This window comes from Oncorhynchus mykiss, chromosome 19 (genome assembly GCF_013265735.2).
Source record: "Oncorhynchus mykiss isolate Arlee chromosome 19, USDA_OmykA_1.1, whole genome shotgun sequence".
NCBI classification, from domain to species: domain Eukaryota; kingdom Metazoa; phylum Chordata; class Actinopteri; order Salmoniformes; family Salmonidae; genus Oncorhynchus; species Oncorhynchus mykiss.
In genome coordinates, this window is record NC_048583.1 from 64,741,602 (window position 1) to 64,765,096 (window position 23,495).

The window sequence follows — 23,495 nt, forward strand, 5'->3', positions numbered from 1 at the left end:
GTAGTGAAAAATACCCCCAAAACAAAAAATGTTTTGGATGAAAAAATTCATACTAATTACCAAAAACAAAAACAAAAAACACTAACCAAATTCACGCTACTATCCTAAATTTAAAACAAAAACGAACAAAAAACTGTACTCCTTCAGTCAGATTTAAATGTCTATTCAGATCCCAACACTCAGGAACCTGGGAGGGGGGAACCTCTTCATTCAGTACTCGCTGTAACATTTCGGCTGTAAAGTCCTGGAGATCCAGAAATCGTTTTGCCGCCTTTACAGTGATGTCAAGCATCTTAGATGTTTCATTAGTTTGACGAGTGAAATGTATTACTTGCTATAAAACGCAACATAGTCCACCTTCTCCACTGCTAGCGTGTTGGGATCCATGGCATTCAGTGCAAACTGTGGGACCTCCACTACCATCTCATCTCCACTGCTAGCGTGTTGGGATCCATGGCATTCAGTGTAAACTGTGGGACCTCCACTACCATCTCATCTCCACTGCTAGTGTGTTGGGATCCACGGCATTCAGTGCAGACTGTGGGACCTCCACTACCATCTCATCTCCACTGCTAGCGTGTTGGGATCCACGGCATTCAGTGCAGACTGTGGGACCTCCACTACCATCTCATCTCCACTGCTAGCGTGTTGGGATCCACGGCATTCAGTGCAGACTGTGGGACCTCCACTACCATCTCATCTCCACTGCTAGCGTGTTGGGATCCACGGCATTCAGTGCAGACTGTGGGATCTCCACTACCATCTCATCTCCACTGCTAGCGTGTTGGGATCCACGGCATTCAGTGCAGACTGTGGGACCTCCACTACCATCTCATCTCCACTGCTAGCGTGTTGGGATCCACGGCATTCAGTGCAGACTGTGGGACCTCCACTACCATCTCATCTCCACTGCTAGCGTGTTGGGATCCACGGCATACAGTGCAGACTGTGGGACCTCCACTACCATCTCATCTCCACTCTCTCTTTCAGCTCTTTTTGTCCTTATCCATTGGGTAATGCTCTTCAAGTTTCCAGTGAAATTCAAGGTGATTGATTGATTTCAAATCAAAATAAAATGATATACAGAAGAAAAGGGGAGGGACTTAACAACCGGTTACTTTTGTGGTGTGCACTTTGAAAAATGTCTATCAAATCTGTATCCAATAGGATTTTCAATAGATTAAAGCTTCATAGACCTACTCACGAGTCCTCTGCCACCTTGTCAGGGAATTTGAGTTTGAACTGAATGGAATAGGACATGTGTAATATCCATAGGCAGACGGGTGGTCTCCCACAGTAACAATGTTCCGACGTAGGTCTGGGATATACCGAGACGAGCACAGAGGGCTCCTTTACCTATGCATTCATTCACTTGTCAATACAGGGAAGCATAAAGCCAAATATCCCTCAATAACTCTGGATCTATCAATAGGCCAGCCTATTCCAGTTATAGTGCACTACTCTGGTCAAAAAGGAGTGCACTATGTAAGGGAAGTAGGGTGCCATTTTGGGACAAACTATCTCTTCATGATGGACAAGGAACACCTGGATCAACAGGTTGGGGATCCTGAACAATGTCAACAAAAGGCAAGCAGGACGTAGCCAGAGTTTCCACTTCCTGTCTAGTCAGCCATTCATCCATCTCCTAACGGGTTGCTCTTACTGTCCCATTCAGACACAGTCCTATTCAATATATTGTAGTTTTGGGATTTCTGAACTGTATTTCAACGGCGTTTGATTCTGAACAGCACTGCGTGTGCACGGTCAACAACAACAGCATGTCAGTCCTTGGTCTTGGGCTAAAATGATACTAAGTCCAGAAGAAGAGGGAGAGTACAACTGTGGGCCCTGTGTTGTGGTTCCTTCCCTGATGTATCCATTCTGTCCTGTGGCTCCTCCCAGCCCCCATTCATTCTGATGAGAACTGACTCCTTTCAAGGGGAAATCTGCGATTGCTATATCAGTTTTTTGGACTTTTAAGTTATATACAGATATACAGATATATGCTGTACCCATTGATTATTGAAGAATATAACTTAGTCTCATTAGCTTAGCCTCAGAACCCCAAATATAAGTTTGATTTACTCATTTGTTTGTAAACAATGTAAACAAACACTGCATAGCCTCAAAACATGGTTACAACTATAACTGAGATATCATGGATGGTCAGTCCTTGTATCCACAGCCCTGTTAATTAAGTTAAGAATGGTTTTATTCCTACAGCCGGATTCCTCGGCTGTTTACCAAAACAGTGGTGGGATGACCCTTATTGTTAGTTTTCGAACAGCAGATTGGCCCTTTAAAGACCAGTAGTTTATCAGTATCAGCTGAATTCCACACATAGTTGTAGGTCCTGGGGATGAAACAGAGTTTTGGACAGCAGGCAGGCAGCTGTATGTTGGACTGCAGTGCAGATAGACTTCTTGGAGAAACTAGGCTCTGCTTCTTGGCAATGTTGTCAAGCCTGTTGTGCTTTAGTAACATGTATCTTAATCTCCCTCACCCTCTTTCAACCTGTCTAACTGTCTACCTGTACCTGTCTACCTGTCTAACTGTCTACCTGTACCTGTCTACCTGTTAAACTGTCTACCTGTACCTGTCTACCTGTCAACCTGTCTACCTGTCTGTCTACCTGTCAACCTGTCTACCTGTCAACCTGTCTACCTGTCTACCTGTCTAACTGTCTACCTGTACCTGTCTACCTGTCAACCTGTCTACCTGTCTACCTGTCAACGTGTCTACCTGTCTAACTGTCTACCTGTACCTGTCTACCTGTCAACATGTCAATCTGTCTACCTGTCTACCTGTCTAACTGTCTAACTGTCTACCTGTCAACCTGTCTACCTGTCAACCTGTCTACCTGTACCTGTCAACCTGTCTACCTGTCAATCTGTCTACCTGCCAACCTGTCTACCTGCCTACCTGTCTACCTGCCTACCTGTCTACCTGTCAATCTGTGAACTTGTCTAACTGTCTACCTGTCTACCTGTCTTCATACTTGCAGGAAACAAACACACACTTACTGGTGTGCACGTACACAAACAACAACAACGCCATCCTGTCTGGCTCAGGAAAGAAGATTTCTGATTACCACCGGTACTTTTCCAAACTGTCAGTGAAACAAAGCAGTGAATGATGTCAACCGTCTTCCATCTTGGGTGTGTTTCTACCTCTCAACCTATTGACCAGGCTCTACACAGGGGCCTGACCTCTCGTTGTTGCTCAGCTTGTTCAACCAATGGCTGCTAAGGCTGCTACACATGGCTGCTAAGGCTGCTACACACTCTACACAAACAGAGGCACTCTGCTGAAGGACGGGCTCATGATAACGGCCGGAACGGAGCGAATGGAATGGCATCAAACACCTGGAAACCATGGAAACCACGTATTAGATCCTATTCCACTGATTCCGCTCCAATCATTACCACGAGCCGTCTTCTCCCAATTCAGGTGCCACCAGACTCCTGTGGTGTGTAACAGCAATAGGGCTTCTGTTGAGGCCAGAGAATGGTCATTTCCTCCTCCATGACACAGGTTTGAGGAAGTAGAGGGTAGCCCTTCTAGACTTTTAGAAATATACATTTACTGTCTCATTCTGACTTTATTGAACTGATAGAGAAAGAGAGGATGACAGTAAAAGAGAGAGAGAGAGGATGACAGTAAAAGAGAGAGGATGACAGTAAACGAGAGAGAGAGAGGATGACAGTAATAGAGAGAGAGGGGATGACAGTAAACGAGAGAGAGGATGACAGTAAGAAAGAGAGAGAGAGAGAGAGAGAGAGGATGACAGTAAGAGAGAGAGAGAAAGAGAGGATGACAGTAAGAGAGAGAGAGGATGACAGTAAGAGAGAGAGAGGATGACAGTACGAGAGAGAGAGAGGATGACAGTAAAAGAGAAAGAGAGAGGATGACAGTAAAAGACAGAGAGAGAGGATGACAGTTAAAGAGAGAGAGAGAGGATGACAGTAAAAGAGAGAGATGGAGAGAGACAGAGAGAGGATGACAGTAAAAGAGAGAGAGAGGATGACAGTAAAAGAGAAAGAGAGGATGACAGTAAAAGAGAGAGAGGATGACAGTAAGAGAGAGAGAGAGGATGACAGTAAAAGAGAAAGAGAGGATGACAGTAAAAGAGAGAGGATGAGAGTAACAGAGAGAGAGAGGATGACAGTAAGAGAGAGAGGATGACAGTCAAAGAGAGAGAGAGGATGACAGTAAACGAGAGAGAGGATGACAGTAAGAGAGAGAGGATGACAGTAAAAGAGAGAGTGAGGATGACAGTAAAAGAGAGAGAGAGAGGATGACAGTAAGAGAGAGAGAGAGAGGATGACAGTAAAAGAGAGAGAGAGGGTGACAGTAAAAGAGAGAGAGAGAGGATGACAGTAAAAGAGAGAGTGAGGATGACAGTAAAAGAGAGAGAGAGAGGATGACAGTAAGAGAGAGAGAGAGAGGATGACAGTAAAAGAGAGAGAGAGGATGACAGTAAAAGAGAGAGAGAGAGGATGACAGTAAGATAGAGAGAGAGAGGATGACAGTAAAAGAGAGAGAGGATGACAGTAAAAGAGAGAGAGAGAGAGAGAGAGAGAGAGAGAGAGGATGACAGTAAAAGAGAGAGAAGATGACAGTAAAAGAGAGAGAGAGGATGACAGTAAAAGAGAGAGAGAGAGGATGACAGTAAAAGAGAGAGAGAGAGATAGGATGACAGTAAAAGAGAGAGAGAGGGTGACATTAAAAGAGAGAGAGAGAGAGAGGGGATGACAGTAAAAGAGAGAGAGAGGATGACATTAAAAGAGAGAGAGAGAGAGAGAGAGAGGATGACAGTAAAAGAGAGAGAGAGAGAGGTCATGTCAAAAGGTCAACTAGGTCAGATTCTAAATGTAGACGTGTTACACTGGTCTTTCTATTCCTGAAAGATCACAGAGACACATTTAAAAACCAACCCACCTCAGACACAGGCCATACGTGAAGGGCGATATGGTGCCTAGTTTATCTATTTATGTGATTAGCCTGCCCTCTAGTGGTGTCAGGTTGTGCTACAGTCGACAGGTTCTCTCGGTCTGAAAGACTTCACAGTCAATGCTCCCCTCTCGGACACATATAGTATCTCTGACATAAAGTACATGTATTAATGCCTTCCAACTGGTACCCTATTCCCTGTATAGTTCACTACTTCAAAAGGGAACCCTATTCCCTATATAGTGCACTACTTTAAATGGTACCCTATTCCCTATATAGTACACTACTTTAGACCAGAGCCCTATTCCCTATATAGTGCACTACTTTAAATGGTACCCTATTCCCTATATAGTGCACTACTTTAAATGGTACCCTATTCCCTATATAGTGCACTACTTTAAATGGTACCTTATTCCCTGTATAGTGCACTACTTTAAATGGTACCCTATTCCCTATATAGTGCACTACTTTAAATGGTACCATATTCCCTATATAGTGCACTACTTTAAGTGGGAGAACTTGCACAATTGGTGGCTGACTAAATACTTTTTTGCCCCACTGTAAATATTTATTTATGTGCTTTTGTTACTTAAGGTTTTTTAAAACCAAATACTTTTTGACTTTTTACTCAAGTAGTATTTTACTGGGTGACTTTCCATTTTTACTTGAGTCATTTTCTATTAAGGAATCTTTACTTTTACTCAGGTATTAAATTGGGTACTTTTTTCCATCACTGACCATTTGGGTGAAAATGCATTGCAGCATTTGTCAACTGATTATGCTAGCCTGGGTACCAGTCTGTTTGTGCCCTTGTCATGACAAGAAGTGGCATGAAGGCACAAACAGACTGGTACCCGGGCTATGATAATGCACGAAGAACAGACAACACACAGTGGTGGCATCATGATTTATTTCTCAAACAACATATAGAGGCTACTTTAACTTTACACAAAATACAAGCACATGTTAGCTTAGAATATTTACATTAAAAAAACAAAAACATAACATTCCATGGGGCTTGACCATGGGGCTTGACCATGGGGCTTGACCATGGGGCTTGACCATGGGGCTTGACCATGGAGCTTGACCATGGGGCTTGACCATGGGGCTTGACCATGGGGCTTGACCATGTGGCTTGACCATGGGGCTTGACCATGGGGCTTGACCATGGGGCTTGACCATGCAAAACAATAAATAATGTTCCTGAAAATGCTTTGCATGGCACTTTTTAAAAAAAAACAGCTATTCAGTCAAATAAACTCTGTTGAAATCAGTTGGACTTCCGTGGTCTACGATCTGCATATCTGTCCCAGGCCGACGCAACAAAACACATTCAGAACTGACTTGGGGTCAGAGTGTTAGCAGTAGGTGCATTCAGGTGCATTTTTATACAATATCTTCCCCTATTCTTCTAAGAGGGGAAAAAATAAAAAGATCATCATTCCTACTTTAGCAATTTGTTGTCAAGGATTCGTTGACAGAAAAAGATTAAGAAGAGATTTAAGTGAAAAGCTTGGATATTCTACAGCAGGAGAAATCACGCCATCTTAGAGGTTGGAGTTACTGTCCAGCACGGGAGGCTGCTGAGAGGAGAGCTCGTAAGAAGAGCCGTGACAGAGCAGATGGAATGGCATCAAAACATCTGGAAACCATGGAAACCACGTGTTTGACGTTTTTGATTCCATTCCGTACATTCCGCTCCAGTTATTACCGCAAGCTCGTTCTCCTGTGCTGTACAGGTACGACCTCTGACCTCTGATAGTGTACGGGTTTGACCTGGGCCCCGTATTCAGGTCCCCCCCCCCCCACGTCTATGTCATCTCATTCATTCTGATCTAGGATCTGTCCATATCATCTCATTCATTATGATCTAAGAGGCTAAACTGATCCTAGATCAGCGCTCCTGCTCTTTCATACTCTGAGACTCTTAATGAATATGGGCCCAGACCTCTGATACTGTACAGGTGAGACCTCTAACTGGGTTGGTTGGATAATCTCAGACTCCTTGGTGGGGCTCTTGTCAGTCTGACACTCAGGACAGAAGCATCTGGTAAACGTCAACATAGTTGTTTGTCACATTCTTCTCCTCGTCTCTCTCCCAGGGGGTGGGGGGGATGGGACAGTGAGCAGACAGACGTGATCCTCTGGGTCAAGCCCAGTACCGGCTTCTCCTTCTCTCCTCCGCTCCTCAGCCACCAGTGTTCCTCCTCCTCCTCCTCCTCTCTCCAGCCACCAGTGTTCCTCCTCCTCCCTCCTCCTCCTCCTCTCCTCAGCCACCAGTGTTCCTCCTCCTCCCTCCTCCTCCTCCTCCTCTCCCCAGCCACCAGTGTCCCTCCTCCTCCTCCTCCTCCTCTCTCCAGCCACCAGTGTTCCTCCTCCTCCTCCTCTCCCCAGCCACCAGTGTTCCTCCTCCTCCTCCTCTCTCCAGCCACCAGTGTTCCTCCTCCTCCCTCCTCCTCTCCCCAGCCACCAGTGTTCCTCCTCCTCCCTCCTCCTCCTCCTCTCCCCAGCCACCAGTGTTCCTCCTCCTCCTCCTCCTCGCTCCAGCCACCAGTGTTCCTCCTCCTCCCTCCTCCTCCTCCTCTCCCCAGCCACCAGTGTTCCTCCTCCTCCTCCTCCTCTCCCCAGCCACCAGTGTTCCTCCTCCTCCCTCCTCCTCCTCCTCTCCCCAGCCACCAGTGTTCCTCCTCCTCCTCCTCCTCCTCTCTCCAGCCACCAGTGTTCCTCCTCCTCCCTCCTCCTCCTCCTCTCCCCAGCCACCAGTGTTCCTCCTCCTCCCTCCTCCTCTCCCCAGCCACCAGTGTTCCTCCTCCTCCCTCCTCCTCCTCCTCTCCCCAGCCACCAGTGTTCCTCCTCCTCTTCCTCTCCCCAGCCACCAGTGTTCCTCCTCCTCCCTCCTTCTCCTCCTCTCCCCAGCCACCAGTGTATCTCTTCCTCCTCCTCCTCCTCCTCCTCCTCCTCCTCCTCCTCCTCCTCTCCCCATCCACCAGGGTTCAGATCATCAGGTGATGAGTTGTGGCTCCCAGACCTGACTGGCCAGCTGGGAGCGACATTGAGTGATGGTTGGAGGGCCAGCCGGAGGCTGACTGTCCAGACACAGACCACTGACCATGTGCTGCAGGGCTGGTCCCTTCGGCTTCCACTTCTACGGTAGGTGAAGCAGAAACAGAGAGGGGGAAGAGGGAGAGAGAGAGAGAAAGAGAGAGGGGGGATAAAGAGAGAGGGGGAAGAGGGAGAGAGAAAGAGAGAGGGGGGATAAAGAGAGAGGGGGGAGGGAGAGAGACAGAGAGAGGGGGGATAAAGAGAGAGGGGGAAGAGGGAGAGAAAGAGAGAGGGGGGATAAAGAGAGAGGGGGAGGGAGAGAGACAGAGAGAGGGGGGATAAAGAGAGAGGGGGAAGGAGAGAGAGGGGGAAGAGGGAGAGACAGAGAGAAAGAGAGAGGGGGGATAAAGAGAGAGGGGGAAGAGGGAGAGACAGAGAGAAAGAGAGAGGGGAGATAAAGAGAGAGGGGGAAGAGGGAGAGACAGAGAGAAAGAGAGAGGGGAGATAAAGAGAGAGGGGGAAGAGGGAGAGAGAAAGAAAGAGGGGGGATAAAGAGAGAGGGGTAGGGAGAGAGACAGAGAGAGGGGAGATAAAGAGAGAGGGGGAAGAGGGAGAGAGAAAGAAAGAGGGGGGATAAAGAGAGAGGGGTAGGGAGAGAGACAGAGAGAGGGGAGATAAAGAGAGAGGGGGAAGAGGGAGAGAGAAAGAAAGAGGGGGGATAAAGAGTGAGGGGTAGGGAGAGAGACAGAGAGAGGGGGGATAAAGAGAGAGGGGGAGGGAGAGAGACAGAGAGAGGGGGGATAAAGAGAGAGGGGGGATAAAGAGAGAGGGGGAGGGAGAGAGACAGAGAGAGGGGGGATAAAGAGAGAGGGGGGATAAAGAGAGAGGGGGAGGGAGAGAGACAGAGAGAGGGGGGATAAAGAGAGAGGGGGGATAAAGAGAGAGGGGGAGGGAGAGAGACAGAGAGAGGGGGGATAAAGAGAGAGGGGGGATAAAGAGAGAGGGGGAGGGAGAGAGACAGAGAGAGGGGGGATAAAGAGAGAGGGGGAAGAGGGAGAGAGACAGAGAGAGGGGGGATAAAGAGAGAGGGGGAGGGAGAGAGACAGAGAGAGGGGAGATAAAGAGAGAGGGGGAGGGAGAGAGACAGAGAGAGGGGGGATAAAGAGAGAGGGGGAGGGAGAGAGACAGAGAGAGGGGGGATAAAGAGAGAGGGGGAGGGAGAGAGACAGAGAGAGGGGAGATAAAGAGAGAGGGGGAGGGAGAGAGACAGAGAGAGGGGGGATAAAGAGAGAGGGGGAGGGAGAGAGACAGAGAGAGGGGGGATAAAGAGAGAGGGGGGATAAAGAGAGAGGGGGAGGGAGAGAGACAGAGAGAGGGGAGATAAAGAGAGAGAGAATACGTTAAAGACACATGCAAAAAAAAACGTATATTGACCTTGGACTGCTTAACGTCATTATGGACTGCTTAACGTCATTATGGACTGCTTAACGTCATTTGGACTGCTTAACGTCATTATGGACAGCTTAACGTCATTTGGACAGCTTAACGTCATTATGGACAGCTTAACGTCATTTGGACTGCTTAACGTCATTATGGACAGCTTAACGTCATTATGGACAGCTTAACGTCATTATGGACAGCTTAACGTCATTTGGACAGCTTAACGTCATTTGGACTGCTTAACGTCATTTGGACAGCTTAACGTCATTTGGACAGCTTAACGTCATTTGGACAGCTTAACGTCATTATGGACAGCTTAACGTCATTTGGACAGCTTAACGTCATTATGGACAGCTTAACGTCATTTGGACTGCTTAACGTCATTATGGACAGCTTAACGTCATTATGGACAGCTTAACGTCATTATGGACAGCTTAACGTCATTTGGACAGCTTAACGTCATTTGGACTGCTTAACGTCATTTGGACAGCTTAACGTCATTTGGACAGCTTAACGTCATTTGGACAGCTTAACGTCATTATGGACAGCTTAACATCATTTGGACAGCTTAACGTCATTTGGACAGCTTAACGTCATTATGGACAGCTTAACGTCATTATGGACAGCTTAACGTCATTATGGACAGCTTAACGTCATTATGGACAGCTTAACGTCATTATGGACAGCTTAACGTCATTTGGACAGCTTAACGTCATTTGGACTGCTTAACGTCATTTGGACAGCTTAACGTCATTTGGACAGCTTAACGTCATTTGGACTGCTTAACGTCATTTGGACAGCTTAACGTCATTTGGACTGCTTAACGTCATTTGGACAGCTTAACGTCATTTGGACTGCTTAACGTCATTTGGACAGCTTAACGTCATTATGGACAGCTTAACGTCATTTGGACAGCTTAACGTCATTTGGACAGCTTAACGTCATTTGGACAGCTTAACGTCATTATGGACAGCTTAACGTCATTTGGACAGCTTAACGTCATTTGGACAGCTTAACGTCATTATGGACAGCTTAACGTCATTTGGACAGCTTAACGTAATTTGGACTGCTTAACGTCATTTGGACAGCTTAACGTCATTTGGACAGCTTAACGTCATTTGGACTGCTTAACGTCATTTGGACAGCTTAACGTCATTATGGACAGCTTAACGTCATTTGGACAGCTTAACGTCATTTGGACAGCTTAACGTCATTATGGACAGCTTAACGTCATTTGGACAGCTTAACGTCATTATGGACAGCTTAACGTCATTTGGACAGCTTAACGTCATTATGGACAGCTTAACGTCATTTGGACTGCTTAACATCATTTGGACTGCTTAACGTCATTTGGACAGCTTAACGTCATTATGGACAGCTTAACATCATTTGGACAGCTTAACGTCATTTGGACAGCTTAACGTCATTATGGACAGCTTAACGTCATTTGGACAGCTTAACGTCATTATGGACAGCTTAACGTCATTTGGACAGCTTAACGTCATTATGGACAGCTTAACGTCATTTGGACTGCTTAACATCATTTGGACTGCTTAACGTCATTTGGACAGCTTAACGTCATTATGGACAGCTTAACATCATTTGGACTGCTTAACATCATTTGGACAGCTTAACGTCATTTGGACAGCTTAACATCATTTGGACTGCTTAACATCATTTGGACTGCTTAATGTCATTGGGACAGCTTAACGTCATTATGGACAGCTTAACATCATTTGGACTGCTTAACATCATTTGGACAGCTTAACGTCATTTGGACAGCTTAACATCATTTGGACTGCTTAACATCATTTGGACAGCTTAACGTCATTATGGACAGCTTAACGTCATTTGGACTGCTTAACATCATTTGGACTGCTTAACGTCATTTGGACAGCTTAACGTCATTATGGACAGCTTAACATCATTTGGACTGCTTAACATCATTTGGACAGCTTAACGTCATTTGGACAGCTTAACATCATTTGGACTGCTTAACATCATTTGGACTGCTTAATGTCATTGGGACAGCTTAACGTCATTTGGACTGCTTAACGTCATTTGGACTGCTTAACGTCATTATGGACAGCTTAACATCATTTGGACAGCTTAACGTCATTTGGACAGCTTAACATCATTTGGACTGCTTAACATCATTGGGACAGCTTAACATCATTTGGACTGCTTAACGTCATTTGGACTGCTTAACGTCATTATGGACAGCTTAACATCATTTGGACAGCTTAACGTCATTTGGACAGCTTAACATCATTTGGACTGCTTAACATCATTTGGACTGCTTAATGTCATTGGGACAGCTTAACGTCATTTGGACTGCTTAACATCATTTGGACTGCTTAATGTCATTGGGACAGCTTAACGTCATTTGGACAGCTTAACATCATTTGGACCACTTAACGTCATTTGGACTGCTTAATGTCATTTGGACAGCTTAACGTCATTTCGACAGCTTAACGTCATTTGGACTGCTTAACGTCATTATGGACAGCTTAACGTCATTATGGACAGCTTAACGTCATTATGGACAGCTTAACGTCATTTGGACTGCTTAAGTTCATTTGGACAGCTTAACGTCATTTGGACAGCTTAACGTCATTTGGACTGCTTAACGTCATTTGGACAGCTTAACGTCATTTGGACAGCTTAACGTCATTTGGACTGCTTAACATCATTTGGACTGCTTAATGTCATTGGGACAGCTTAACGTCATTTGGACTGCTTAACATCATTTGGACTGCTTAATGTCATTGGGACAGCTTAACGTCATTTGGACAGCTTAACATCATTTGGACCACTTAACGTCATTTGGACTGCTTAATGTCATTTGGACAGCTTAACGTCATTTGGACAGCTTAACGTCATTTGGACTGCTTAACGTCATTATGGACAGCTTAACGTCATTATGGACAGCTTAACATCATTTGGACCACTTAACGTCATTTGGACTGCTTAATGTCATTTGGACAGCTTAACGTCATTTGGACAGCTTAACGTCATTTGGACTGCTTAACGTCATTATGGACAGCTTAACATCATTATGGACAGCTTAACGTCATTTGGACTGCTTAACGTCATTATGGACAGCTTAACGTCATTATGGACAGCTTAACGTCATTATGGACAGCTTAACATCATTTGGACCACTTAACGTCATTTGGACTGCTTAATGTCATTTGGACAGCTTAACGTCATTTGGACAGCTTAACGTCATTTGGACTGCTTAACGTCATTATGGACAGCTTAACGTCATTTGGACAGCTTAACGTCATTTGGACTGCTTAACGTCATTATGGACAGCTTAACGTCATTATGGACAGCTTAACGTCATTATGGACAGCTTAACGTCATTTGGACTGCTTAAGTTCATTTGGACAGCTTAACGTCATTTGGACAGCTTAACGTCATTTGGACTGCTTAACGTCATTTGGACAGCTTAACGTCATTTGGACAGCTTAACGTCATTTGGACTGCTTAACATCATTTGGACTGCTTAATGTCATTGGGACAGCTTAACGTCATTTGGACTGCTTAACATCATTTGGACTGCTTAATGTCATTGGGACAGCTTAACGTCATTTGGACAGCTTAACATCATTTGGACCACTTAACGTCATTTGGACTGCTTAATGTCATTGGGACAGCTTAACGTCATTTGGACTGCTTAACATCATTTGGACTGCTTAATGTCATTGGGACAGCTTAACGTCATTTGGACAGCTTAACATCATTTGGACCACTTAACGTCATTTGGACTGCTTAATGTCATTTGGACAGCTTAACGTCATTTGGACAGCTTAACGTCATTTGGACTGCTTAACGTCATTATGGACAGCTTAACGTCATTATGGACAGCTTAACGTCATTATGGACAGCTTAACGTCATTTGGACAGCTTAACGTCATTTGGACTGCTTAACGTCATTTGGACAGCTTAACGTCATTATGGACAGCTTAACGTCATTTGGACAGCTTAACGTCATTTGGACAGCTTAACGTCATTATGGACAGCTTAACGTCATTTGGACAGCTTAACGTCATTATGGACAGCTTAACGTCATTTGGACAGCTTAACGTCATTATGGACAGCTTAACGTCATTTGGACTGCTTAACATCATTTGGACTGCTTAACGTCATTTGGACAGCTTAACGTCATTATGGACAGCTTAACATCATTTGGACAGCTTAACGTCATTTGGACAGCTTAACGTCATTATGGACAGCTTAACGTCATTTGGACAGCTTAACGTCATTATGGACAGCTTAACGTCATTTGGACAGCTTAACGTCATTATGGACAGCTTAACGTCATTTGGACTGCTTAACATCATTTGGACTGCTTAACGTCATTTGGACAGCTTAACGTCATTATGGACAGCTTAACATCATTTGGACTGCTTAACATCATTTGGACAGCTTAACGTCATTTGGACAGCTTAACATCATTTGGACTGCTTAACATCATTTGGACTGCTTAATGTCATTGGGACAGCTTAACGTCATTATGGACAGCTTAACATCATTTGGACTGCTTAACATCATTTGGACAGCTTAACGTCATTTGGACAGCTTAACATCATTTGGACTGCTTAACATCATTTGGACAGCTTAACGTCATTATGGACAGCTTAACGTCATTTGGACTGCTTAACATCATTTGGACTGCTTAACGTCATTTGGACAGCTTAACGTCATTATGGACAGCTTAACATCATTTGGACTGCTTAACATCATTTGGACAGCTTAACGTCATTTGGACAGCTTAACATCATTTGGACTGCTTAACATCATTTGGACTGCTTAATGTCATTGGGACAGCTTAACGTCATTTGGACTGCTTAACGTCATTTGGACTGCTTAACGTCATTATGGACAGCTTAACATCATTTGGACAGCTTAACGTCATTTGGACAGCTTAACATCATTTGGACTGCTTAACATCATTGGGACAGCTTAACATCATTTGGACTGCTTAACGTCATTTGGACTGCTTAACGTCATTATGGACAGCTTAACATCATTTGGACAGCTTAACGTCATTTGGACAGCTTAACATCATTTGGACTGCTTAACATCATTTGGACTGCTTAATGTCATTGGGACAGCTTAACGTCATTTGGACTGCTTAACATCATTTGGACTGCTTAATGTCATTGGGACAGCTTAACGTCATTTGGACAGCTTAACATCATTTGGACCACTTAACGTCATTTGGACTGCTTAATGTCATTTGGACAGCTTAACGTCATTTGGACAGCTTAACGTCATTTGGACTGCTTAACGTCATTATGGACAGCTTAACGTCATTATGGACAGCTTAACGTCATTATGGACAGCTTAACGTCATTTGGACTGCTTAAGTTCATTTGGACAGCTTAACGTCATTTGGACAGCTTAACGTCATTTGGACTGCTTAACGTCATTTGGACAGCTTAACGTCATTTGGACAGCTTAACGTCATTTGGACTGCTTAACATCATTTGGACTGCTTAATGTCATTGGGACAGCTTAACGTCATTTGGACTGCTTAACATCATTTGGACTGCTTAATGTCATTGGGACAGCTTAACGTCATTTGGACAGCTTAACATCATTTGGACCACTTAACGTCATTTGGACTGCTTAATGTCATTTGGACAGCTTAACGTCATTTGGACAGCTTAACGTCATTTGGACTGCTTAACGTCATTATGGACAGCTTAACGTCATTATGGACAGCTTAACGTCATTATGGACAGCTTAACGTCATTTGGACTGCTTAAGTTCATTTGGACAGCTTAACGTCATTTGGACAGCTTAACGTCATTTGGACTGCTTAACGTCATTTGGACTGCTTAACGTCATTTGGACAGCTTAACGTAATTTGGAGATTGATAGAAGGCCGGTTAAGCCCAAAGCAAGATTTGATGGTACCCCCCCAAACAAAAATGTTGGTTTAAAATGTATTTAATGCAGTTATACACATTCTGCCATGGGGCAGAGAGAAAATGTTGCAAATTTTCTGCAGTTCTACACATTTTGCCGAGAGACATTTTTGCAGTTTTAAAGCAGTTTTTTTGTAGTTATACACATTTTGCCATTAGGCAGAGAGAACATTTTTGTATTTTCTAAGCAAATGTATTATAAAATCTAATCAAACACTTCAGGAGAGCCCATGAGCTCATGTTGCGCAACAGTATTTTATAGGCTATGCAATTGCGAGAGAAAACAGAATTTTGATGGCCTCTAATAAAAAGAGGAGGATCCCATCAGCTTTCTATAGCCTTACTATATTTATTTCTCAACTTTCCTAATATGAAGCACATTGCTTCTCTACAACAGGAGTATAGCCAACCTGGCTGGCATGAAAATGAACCAAGGGAAAAGCCTCCCCCATGTGCTATTTAAGTGCGTAGATGACATGTCTTTCCCCCCCCATTCCCTGTTTCGAGACGGGTGCATGATAATGGCCCATTCTAAATCAAGGTGACAATATTAGCCTATCCCTTGTGAATGATGCCCAGTGCCCCGGCAAGAAACAATGGCTTTTCTTTTGCGACTTTCTCTAATCATAGTTGCACAGCTCATGTATCCTATCCCATAGGCCTATATGTTTTTAATAAGGTTCGTATCACAACTAAAGTGGCCAAATAACTTCTTAAAATTAAGCACATTGATCAGCTTTACAAGGGGTGTACAGCACCTGAGTTTCAAGTTTGGGGAAGATCATTTTCACCATAAAAATGCACTTTTGATATGTTTTACGCTAATGGAACATTCCCGCTTATAGCCTACTAACCATGTGTGCATTGCTGCCCTTATAATGTGAAGAAATGGACTAATAGTTTATCAACATTTCAAGCTAAACGTGGTGCTCGAATATAAATGTGTGATGTTTCGCATCCCACAACTGTCCCAGACTATGTTTGGGATATTTATTTCTCACACAGAATAGAACAGGTCCACATTTGTACTATGGGGGATAGTAGAATGACATAGGCTAATGCTTTTGCTGTTCGTTAGTCCTACTACTCATCTTGTTGGCTGACAAAGTAAATGTGGACAGTTCTTCCAATATCTTCAATATGCACCTCGGAATTGGATAAGGACACGCGCAGTTGCATCCCCAATGTGCCTGTCTTCACTTGTAGCCTGTGAGAAAGACCCGATCACGTGATGGAGAGCCATGTGAGTGAGAGTTGCTTCGGACTGCGTAGCACACTCGGGGAGAAGGACACAGCGCAGCACTCCAGGTATAGGGCTTTCTCTTATAGAGCTCCATTTTTATGGAATGGTCTGCCTATTCATGTGAGAGATGCAGACTCGGTCTCAACCTTTAAGTTTTTACTGAAGACTCATCTCTTCAGTGGGTCATATGATTGAGTGTATTCTGGCCCAGGAGTGGGAAGGTGAACGGAAAGGCTCTGGAGCAACGAACCGCCCTTGCTGTCTCTGCCTGGCCGGTTCCCCTCTTTCCACTGGGAGAGTTGGTGGTTGAAGTTGTTGGTTGAAGATATCCCTCTAGTGGTGTGGGGGCTGTGCTTTGGCAAAGTGGGTGGGGTTATATCCTGCCTGTTTGGCCCTGTCGGGGAAATCATCGGATGGGGCCACAGTGTCTCCTGACCCCTCCTGTCTCAGCCTCCAGTATTTATGTTGCAGTAGTTTATGTGTCGGGGGGTTAGGGTCAGTCTGTTACATCTGGAGTATTTCTCCTGTCTTATCCGGTGTCCTGTGTGAATTTAAGCATGCTCTCTCTAATTATCTCTTTCTCTCTCTCGGGGGACCTGAGCCCTAGGACCATGCCTCAGGACTACCTGACATGATGACTCCTTGCTGTCCCCAGTCCACCTGGTCGTGCTGCAGCTCCAGTTTCAACTGTTCTGCCTGCGGCTATGGAACCCTGACCTGTTCACCGGACGTGCTACCTGTCCCAGACCAGCGGTTTTCAATAGAGACAGCAGGAGCGGTAGAGATACTCTGAATGATCGACTATGAAAAGCCAACTGACATTTACTCCTGAGGTGCTGACCTGTTGCACCCTCGACAACCACTGTGATTATTATTATTTGACCCTGCTGGTCATTTATGAACATTTGAATATCTTGGCCATGTTCTGTTATAATCTCCACCCGGCACAGCCAGAAGAGGACTGGCCACCCCTCATAGCCTGGTTCCTCTCTATGTTTCTTCCTAGGTTTTGGCCTTTCTAGGGGAGTTTTTCCTAGCCACCGTGCTTCTACATCTGCATTGCTTGCTGTTTGGGGGTTTTAGGCTGGGGTTCTGTACAGCACTTTGAGATATAAGCTGATGTACGAAGGGCTATATAAAATACATTTGATTGATTCCTCAAATGTTCTCCTGTTCTAAATAAATATTTATAAATACATTTTATTTGATGAGTATAGAAGTATCTATTTCTTTGTTAACAACACAGAATATCCGCATCCCTCAAATCGTTTGGAGAAAATATTGTGGCAGACGGCAGGGAGAGGTGAGGGGAGTGGGGATTGAAGGGCGTAATCTTGTAGCCCGCTGGCTCCACCCCTGAGCCTTATATGGACTTCCTGCCCCAACGAGGCGAGGCTGTGGACCATTAAGCCATGGAGAGCTTGGGGAATAAAAGAGGAAGTGGGTTGCACAAACAGGGAGAGGACCGAGAGGGGAACGTGTGTTATGAGGAGAGAGGAGAGAGAGGAGAGAGAGGAGAGAGAGGAGCGAGAGTAGAGAGAGAGAGAGAGAGAGGAGAGAGAGGAGAGAGAGGAGAGAGAGAGAGAGAGGAGAGAGAGAGGAGAGAGAGGAGAGAGAGAGAGAGAAGAGAGAGAGAGAGGAGAGAGAGGAGAGAGAGAGAGAGAGAGAGAGAGAGGAGAGAGAGAGAGAGAGAGAGAGAGAAAAACATTTATCTGTGTAATTACTCGTTGTGAGCTGGCCTGTCTGATTACCTCCACTGTGTACCGAAACGGTTTGGCTGAGGACCCGAGTTTTAGGAGAATGGAACGGACAACGGGAACGGACAACGAGAACGGATTGTGAACTGGTTGCAAATCTCCCTAATAAATTCCCCATTTGCATTCTGGTTGTATTCCCTGTGCGTGTTTGGTTATTGAACTTGGTGACGTGGAGACCCCACACCCTTGAGCCTACTACAATATATTTTATTCAGCTTTGATCAATTGTATTCTTCATACTATAGAATAATAATATAACATGCCACGGAATTATAAGCAAATCTTGTCTGTTAAATGAACTAGTGTTGAACACAGTCATTTGGCATAGCTAGTGTTGAACACAGTCATTTGGCATAGCTAGTGTTGAACACAGTCATTTGGCATAGCTAGTGTTGAACACAGTCATTTGGCATAGCTAGTGTTGAACACAGTCATTTGGCATAGCTAGTGTTGAACACAGTCATTTGGCATAGCTAGTGTTGAACACAGTCATTTGGCATAGCTAGTGTTGAACACAGTCATTTGGCATAGCTAGTGTTGAACACAGTCATTTGGCATAGCTAGTGTTGAACACAGTCATTTGGCATAGCTAGTGTTGAACACAGTCATTTGGCATAGCTAGTGTTGAACACAGTCATTTGGCATAGCTAGTGTTGAACACAGTCATTTGGCATAGTTAGTGTTGAACACAGTCATTTGGCATAGTTAGTGTTGAACACAGTCATTTGGCATAGTTAGTGTTGAACACAGTCATTTGGCATAGTTAGTGTTGAACACAGTCATTTGGCATAGTTAGTGTTGAACACAGTCATTTGGCATAGTTAGTGTTGAACACAGTCATTTGGCATAGTTAGTGTTGAACACAGTCATTTGGCATAGTTAGTGTTGAACACATAGCCAGATCAGGGCCTAACATAAGGAGAACTCAGAGAATGTTATTCTGTTCTTCTGAAATAGATTACCTTTCATTCATCGTTTCTTTAGACCTGTCTAAAATAAATAATGGATTTATTGTGAAGGTGTAGACTATATTATATGGATTTATTGTGATGGTGTAGGTAGACTATATTACATGGATTTATTGTGATGGTGTAGACTATATTACATGGATTTATTGTGATGGTGTAGACTATATTACATGGATTTATTGTGATGGTGTAGGCTATATTACATGGATTTATTGTGATGGTGTAGGTAGACTATATTACATGGATTTATTGTGATGGTGTAGACTATATTATATGGATTTATTGTGATGGTGTAGGTAGACTATATTACATGGATTTATTGTGATGGTGTAGACTATATTACATGGATTTATTGTGATGGTGTAGACTATATTACATGGATTTATTGTGATGGTGTAGGTAGACTATATTACATGGATTTATTGTGATGGTGTAGGTAGACTATATTACATGGATTTATTGTGATGGTGTAGGTAGACTATATTACATGGATTTATTGTGATGGTGTAGGTAGACTATATTACATGGATTAATTGTGATGGTGTAGACTATATTACATGGATTTATTGTGATGGTGTAGACTATATTACATGGATTTATTGTGATGGTGTAGGTAGACTATATTACATGGATTTATTGTGAAGGTGTAGACTATATTACATGGATTTATTGTGATGGTGTAGACTATATTACATGGATTTATTGTGATGGTGTAGACTATATTACATGGATTTATTGTGATGGTGTAGACTATATTACATGGATTTATTGTGATGGTGTAGGTAGACTATATTACATGGATTTATTGTGATGGTGTAGGTAGACTATATTACATGGATTTATTGTGATGGTGTAGACTATATTACATGGATTTATTGTGATGGTGTAGGTAGACTATATTACATGGGTTTATTGTGATGGTGTAGGTAGACTATATTACATGGATTTATTGGGATGGTGTAGGTAGACTATATTACATGGATTTATTGTGATGGTGTAGGTAGACTATATTACATGGATTTATTGTGATGGTGTAGGTAGACTATATTACATGGATTTATTGTGATGGTGTAGGTAGACTATATTACATGGATTTATTGTGATGGTGTAGACTATATTACATGGATTTATTGTGATGGTGTAGGCTATATTACATGGATTTATTGTGATGGTGTAGGTAGACTATATTACATGGATTTATTGTGATGGTGTAGACTATATTACATGGATTTATTGTGATGGTGTAGGTAGGCTATATTACATGGATTTATTGTGATGTTGTAGGTAGACTATATTACATGGATTTATTGTGATGGTGTAGGTAGACTATATTACATGGATTTATTGTGATGGTGTAGGTAGACTATATTACATGGATTTATTGTGATGGTGTAGACTATATTACATGGATTTATTGTGATGGTGTAGGTAGACTATATTACATGGATTTATTGTGATGGTGTAGGTAGACTATATTACATGGATTTATTGTGATGGTGTTGGTAGACTATATTACATGGATTTATTGTGATGGTGTAGACTATATTACATGGATTTATTGTGATGGTGTAGACTATATTACATGGATTTATTGTGATGGTGTAGGTAGACTATATTACATGGATTTATTGTGATGGTGTAGACTATATTACATGGATTTATTGTGATGGTGTAGGTAGACTATATTACATGGATTTATTGTGATGGTGTAGGTAGACTATATAACATGGATTTGTTGTGATGGTGTAGGTAGACTATATAACATGGATTTGTTGTGATGGTGTAGGTAGGCTATATTACATGGATTTATTGTGATGGTGTAGGTAGACTATATTACATGGATTTATTGTGATGGTGTAGGTAGACTATATTACATGGATTTATTGTGATGGTGTAGGTAGACTATATTACATGGATTTATTGTGATGGTGTAGACTATATTACATGGATTTATTGTGATGGTGTAGGTAGACTATATTACATGGATTTATTGTGATGGTCTAGACTATATTACATGGATTTATTGTGATGGTGTAGGTAGACTATATTACATGGATTTATTGTGATGGTGTTGGTAGACTATATTACATGGATTTATTGTGATGGTGTAGGTAGACTATATTACATGGATTTATTGTGATGGTGTAGGTAGACTATATTACATGGATTTATTGTGATGGTGTAGGTAGACTATATAACATGGATTTGTTGTGATGGTGTAGGTAGACTATATTACATGGATTTATTGTGATGGTGTAGGTAGACTATATTACATGGATTTATTGTGATGGTGTAGGTAGACTATATTACATGGATTTATTGTGATGGTGTAGACTATATTACATGGATTTATTGTGATGGTGTAGGTAGACTATAGTACATGGATTTATTGTGATGGTGTAGACTATATTACATGGATTTATTGTGATGGTGTAGGTAGACTATATTACATGGATTTATTGTGATGGTGTAGGTAGACTATATAACATGGATTTGTTGTGATGGTGTAGGTAGACTATATTACATGGATTTATTGTGATGGTGTAGGTAGACTATATTACATGGATTTGTTGTGATGGTGTAGACTATATTACATGGATTTATTGTGATGGTGTAGGTAGACTATATTACATGGATTTATTGTGATGGTGTAGACTATATTACATGGATTTATTGTGATGGTCTAGACTATATTACATGGATTTATTGTGATGGTGTAGGTAGACTATATTACATGGATTTATTGTGATGGTGTAGGTAGACTATATTACATGGATTTATTGTGATGGTGTAGGTAGACTATATAACATGGATTTGTTGTGATGGTGTAGGTAGACTATATTACATGGATTTATTGTGATGGTGTAGGTAGACTATATTACATGGATTTATTGTGATGGTGTAGGTAGACTATATAACATGGATTTGTTGTGATGGTGTAGGTAGACTATATTACATGGATTTATTGTGATGGTGTAGGTAGACTATATTACATGGATTTATTGTGATGGTGTAGACTATATTACATGGATTTATTGTGATGGTGTAGGTAGACTATATTACATGGATTTATTGTGATGGTGTAGACTATATTACATGGATTTATTGTGATGGTGTATGTAGACTATATTACATGGATTTGGTCTGCATCAGTGTCTTGTAGGCTGAGTGGAATCCAGGAGATGCTAAATGTGTTTATGTTAACAGGTCAGTTACCGTGAGACCGACCAGTTATTTGCTTGACAATCGCGGACTACTGATGGAAAATTGTTGTGACCGCCACCAGCCCTAGTTGAGACCCCGATATTTGACTTGTGTTTATACAGATCGTTTTGGTATCTGACCAGAAGGTTTGAGTTAGAGCTGAGTAATGGGGTCTGGATTACAGTAATCAGAGTGATTGAGCTGTTCTCTTTGGAAAGACACAGGAGAAAAGGCCAGAACACTCAGCCCAGCTGCAGACAAAGAGAATGATGCAACCTGGCCCATATGTCTCACAATAAACACCGCTAGGACAGTCCAACATAGCACCCTATTGCCTATGTATAACACATTTGACCAGAGAGCTTTAATCATGTCAACGAAGAGAGACGAAAGTCTGTGTGATTCATTCCGATTAAGACAGCAGAATAACATTCCTCCATAAAGTCACACGAGGAGGAGGTCTAAATTCTTCAAACTCTATCAAACTATCGTTTAAAGCAAGTGCTCCCTCCCAGGGGTCTGTAAACTCCCATCGCAGTCGATGCAGTGGAAATTAGATCACTCTACAGGGAACATGAGGAGGGTTGGAGAACAGACCAGATACAGAGGACACGTCCCCGATGGCCCCCTATTCCCTATATAGAGCACTACTTTAGACCAGAGCCCTATTCCCTATATAGAGCACTACTTTAGACCAGAGCCCTATTCCCTATATAGTGCACTACTTTAGACCAGAGCCCTATTCCCTATATAGTGCACTACTTTAGACCAGAGCACTATTCCCTATATAGAGCACTACTTTAGACCAGAGCCCTATTCCCTATATAGAGCACTACTTTAGACCAGAGCCCTATTCCCTATATAGTGCACTACTTTAGACCAGAGCCCTATGGAACCCTATTCCCTACATAGTGCACTACTTTAGACCAGAACCCTATTCCCTATA

General features: G+C 42.9%; 1 protein-coding gene across 1 annotated transcript in view; it reads right to left on the reverse strand.

Moving 5' to 3' along the window:
* Positions 1–7,889: 7,889 nt before the first annotated feature.
* Positions 7,890–23,495, reverse strand: part of LOC110518731 (polypeptide N-acetylgalactosaminyltransferase 16-like) — a 106,933-nt gene continuing 91,327 nt past the window's right edge. Inside the window, exon 14 of the mRNA XM_036955398.1 lies at positions 7,890–8,098. Within this exon, the coding sequence (XP_036811293.1) occupies positions 7,955–8,098 (144 nt within the window). The 3' untranslated portion in view covers positions 7,890–7,954. The remainder of the gene's footprint in view (positions 8,099–23,495) is intronic.